Source organism: Myotis brandtii, unplaced genomic scaffold, assembly GCF_000412655.1.
Source record: "Myotis brandtii unplaced genomic scaffold, ASM41265v1 scaffold670, whole genome shotgun sequence".
Lineage (NCBI taxonomy): Eukaryota > Metazoa > Chordata > Mammalia > Chiroptera > Vespertilionidae > Myotis > Myotis brandtii.
Window position 1 is genome coordinate 2,830,615 of NW_005370611.1, and position 4,534 is coordinate 2,835,148.

The 4,534-nt window shown below is 44.2% G+C and overlaps 1 protein-coding gene across 2 annotated transcripts in view; it reads left to right on the top strand.

The window, feature by feature from the left end:
• Positions 1-4,534, top strand: part of NQO1 (NAD(P)H dehydrogenase, quinone 1) — a 12,765-nt gene that overhangs the window by 2,506 nt on the left and 5,725 nt on the right. For both annotated transcript variants that reach the window (XR_001359639.1, XM_014529185.1), the window contains exons 2-3: positions 1,457-1,621; positions 1,736-1,866. Coding sequence is in view for 1 of the 2 variants with exons in the window: in XM_014529185.1 (XP_014384671.1) it covers positions 1,457-1,621; positions 1,736-1,866 (296 nt within the window). In the remaining variant the exon portion in view is untranslated. The remainder of the gene's footprint in view (positions 1-1,456; positions 1,622-1,735; positions 1,867-4,534) is intronic.

Here is a 4,534-nt window from a genome sequence, read left to right on the forward strand (position 1 = left end):
CCCCCCGGGCCCCTCCCGCCACAGCCCCCGGTACCCTGTCTGCTGGCAGCCCCGCTCCTGCCGCCGCTCCCATGCACTGCTGGCGCCAGCCCCAATCGCTCTGCACCCTCAGCGGGTGTGAGCTGCATCTGCTGCCCTGATCACCCTTCAGGAGCAGGGGGAGGTGGAGAAGCCCTAGGGGACAATCCGGGCTGCAGCCACCATTTGCACCTGCTGACGGCGCTGAGTGATCAGGGGACCGGCACTGCTGGCAGCGGGTGCGAGGTCGGCGCTGGCAGTGGGTGTGAGCAGCGGCTCCAGCACCGGCAGCGGGTGTGAGTGGTGGCTCGGGTGCCAATAGCAAATGCAAGTGGGGCCAGCGCCGGCAACAAGTGTGAGCACCCGGCAGGACCACGGCACACGCGGGAGCAAAGAATTTTCAGTAACCACCAGAGGCTCACCCCAATGACAGCTATTGGCGCCCTGCCGTGTCTGGCGTCCCCACTCACCTGCTCCACCATCCCGCCGCGGCCGATGCCAGCCATGTTCTATGCTCTTCCACCTGCTGCCGACACCTGCCATGTTCCGTGCACGCCCCCTGGTGGTCAGCACACGTCATAGTGACCGGTTGTCCGGTTGTTCAGTTCCATTGTTTGGTCTATTTGCATATTAGGGTTTTATATATATAGATATTTCATTCCCACTTAACAGGTGTCAGCTGTTAAAGCATGTTACATTTTTTGGGGACAACCTATATGTAGTTTTGTGGGTTTTTTTAAAATAAAAATGGATTCACATTCACTTCATTTTATCAGTTAATATATCCTGGATATCTTTCTGGGACCCTGTATATATTGTTAACTAATTCTTTTTTATTTTTTTAAAATATATTTTTGATTTCAGAGAGGAAAGGAGAGAGAGAGAGAACATCAATGATGAGAATCATTGATTGGCTGCCTCCTGCATACCCCCTACTGGGGATCAAGCCCGAAACCTGGGCATGTGCCCTTGACTGGAATTGAACCTGGGACCCTTCAGTCTGCAGGCTGATGCTCTATCCACTGAGCCTAACCAGCTAGGGCTCATTCTGGTTAACAGCATAATATTCTGTAGTATGTATGTACCATAATCTATTTAAATGCTCCCCCCAAAATAGACAATAGGGTTATTTCTGATTTTTGCCAATGGAAAGAATGGTACAGTACACATCCTTGCTCCTGTGTCCTGATGCTTTCAGTCTGGGGAACAGATTCCTTGAAGTTGGATGACTAGATCAAAGGTTTATGTGCCTTTACAATTTTAAGAGCTTCAGCCTAATAACTTCCTTAAAGGCTGAGGCCGTTGATATTCCCGCTGGCAATGTGCCAGTGTTCCCACAATCTTGATAGCCCTCGATGTTGCTTGTCCTAAGTTGTTTTGCCAATCTGATAGGCTGGTAACTTATTTTTTACCATATGCTTTGGGTGTGTCAAAATAGGCAGAAAAGCATTGATCGTACTGGCTCACGCAGAGAGGACATCCTTCAACTATGCCATGAAGGAAGCTGCTGTAGAGGCTCTGAAGAGGAAAGGATGGGGGGTCACTGTGTCAGACCTGTATGCCATGAACTTCAATCCCGTCATCTCCAGAAAGGACATTACAGGTAGGAGCCGCTCCCCCTTTAGTTAGGTCTTTGTGGAACTTCTCGCCTGTGGGTTCTCTGGTCCCACCTTGGCCCCAAGGCCTCACCCGCCCCCCCCCCTTTTCCTCTCTGCAGGTAAACTGAAGGACCCTGAGAACTTTAAGTATCCTGCCGAGTCTGTTCTGGCTTATAAAGAAGGCCGTCTGAGCCCAGATATTGTGGCTGAACAAAAGAAGCTGGAAGCTGCAGACCTTGTGATTTTTCAGGTGTGGTAGGACATCAGAAGGGTGTAGGGACACTTGAATTCTTTTTTTTAAATCCTCACCTGAGGATATGTTTTTATAAATTCGAGAGAGAGGAAGGGGGAAGAGGAGGAAGGGAGAAAGAGAAAAGTACTGATCAGTTGCCTCCTGTACCCTCCCTGCCCAGGGATTGAACCTGTAACCTGGGTATGTGTCCAGACTGGGAATCAAACCCACAACCCTTCGGGGCACGGGACAAGGCTCCAACCAACGGAGCCACACTGGCCAGAGTGGGACACTTGAATTCTTATTGTCCTAGACCTGACTTCTAATTAGCCATGTGATCTTAGAAAAGTCACTTACCCCCTTTACTGCATTCTCTGTAAAAAAAAAAAATAAAGGTCATTACTTCAAATGTACAGCTTTACACAGATTTATAGATGCTGTGAAACGGGCTGTGTTACTCTGAAAATATGAATGCAATTTTGAAGATGACATGTCAGTCTTCATCTTTTTTTCAATTAGTGATTTAAAAAATTTTTCAATTCCAGTTGACATTCAATATTATATTAGTTTGAGGTATACAATATAGTGGTTAGACATATAACTTATGAAGTGATTCCCCCCATAAGTTTAGTACCCACCTGGGACCATACTTAGTATTACAAGATTATTAACTATATTTGTTATGTGGTACATCCCCATGACTATTTTGTAATTGCCAATAGGTACTTCTTAATCCCTTCACCTTTTCACCCAGCTCCCTCACCCCCTCCCCTCTGGCAACCATCAGTTTGTTCTCTGTAACTATGAACCTATTTTATTTTTTCATAAATTTTGTTCTTTAGATTCCACATATAAGTGAAATCACATGGTATTTGTCTTTGTCTGTCTTATTGCACTTAGCATAATACCCTCTAGGTTAATCCATGCTGTTGCAAATGGTAAGATTTCATTCTTCTTTACGGCCGAGTGATATTCCATTGTGTATATGTACCATATCTTCTTTATCCACTTGTCTATTGATGGACACTTAGGTTCCTTTCTTGTCTTGGCTATTGTAAATAATGCTGCAATAAACCAATTAGTGATTCTTCATGGGATCTCTCAGTGAAGTCTGCATTCCCTCTCTCTGTTAGCATCTGGCCAGTTTGTGGAGTGATACCAGCCGATACGTATCGTCCTGCTTACTGTGTTTCAGCAGCAAACCATGGGCTTTCTTCTGGAAGCCACCTCACCATTTAGTAGTCAGTACTGGAAATGTATATGCCTCTTGTAAACCATATTTTTTTGAAAATACAAGATTGTACTCAATGACTTTGTTTCTATCAATTCCAACTAGCTTCTTGATCTTGAACATCGAATGTCTATGACAGTGAAAACATCATAAGAAGGGTGATATTGGCTGTGGTTTTTGCAATTATTCAGTCATCTGCAAAGAATCCTACCTTTGCAGTCTTATTCTACCCAAGGCCTGTTGCCATGAGTCAAAGCCACAAAGGATGCCTTCTTGGTCCAGGTTGTCTACTGTGTCTTTCTTATCCTAGTACAGCCAAGGCAGCAGCAGTAGCGGCTTTCAATCCCGCATCTCAGAATGACTGTATTTTAGAATTGGAAGGGACTTTGGTGGTCTTTTAATTTAGCTTCTATTCAATGCATATGTTTTCCTTACTATCCTGTCAGTACAACTGTGCAAGTTGTCACTGCAAAATAGCAACATACTAAAGGGCAATGTAAGCACTGCAGATTTGTATATTTATTTTAACAGTTTCCCAACATATGACAGGAAAAGTCTAGCTCTAGAAAAATCAGTGTGCTATGTATGATAGTCTTTCAACGTGGGAATAACGTGTCCTGGGAAGGAGTGCTTTAATTCATATCAAGGTGCCAAGGGCTAGTCCCCTGCTCAGTTTACTCACTTCTCCAAAAACAACTTGAGGGAGAGTCAACTCTTAAAACCCTGCAAGCCAACCACGTCTATTTTCAACTCTGACTGCAGCACATCCAAGGGAAGCTAATCTACTTGCCTAGACACCCTACCTATCCGTTCTTCCTAAAAGCTGCAGATCTGGTCCTTGTCAGTGGGAGAGTCATAAATGTGATAGGAAATGCTGCTAGAGATCATTCAAGCCCCACCTTTTATAGATGAAGCAAATGAAATTTAAAGGTGGTCTGGGGTTTGTGTGGCAAAGGTCAGGCATCAAGTTAGTGACAGATTCAGGGTGAGAACACAACTCACTTTCAATCCAGTGTTCTTTCTGTTCTAAAACGCTATTTCCTTAGCCCCTTTTCTGTAGGTCAGCAATCCTTCAAAGAGAGCGCTATCAATTCCTACAAATTCCTTCTGTGTCCTAGATTTTTTCTGTCTGGGCTTGTTCCATTGCCATTGCCTTTAAATCATGAGTCAAGGAGGAGAAATATTGATAATAGTTCTTGCTCTGCTTTTATCAGGACCAAAGTCCCAACAAGACTTTCTCATGGGAATTCCCTGATAAACCTCAGTCACACTGATCATTTATTTGTTTGCAAATCTGAGTGGTTCTGTTTATTCTAACTGATAGGATTTTACATTTATGAGCACAAGGTACATGCTTCATATTTTTTTAAAATACTTTTATTGATTTCAGAGAGGAAGGGAGAGAGACAGAGAGACAGAAACATCAATGATGAGAGAGAATCATTGATTGGCTGC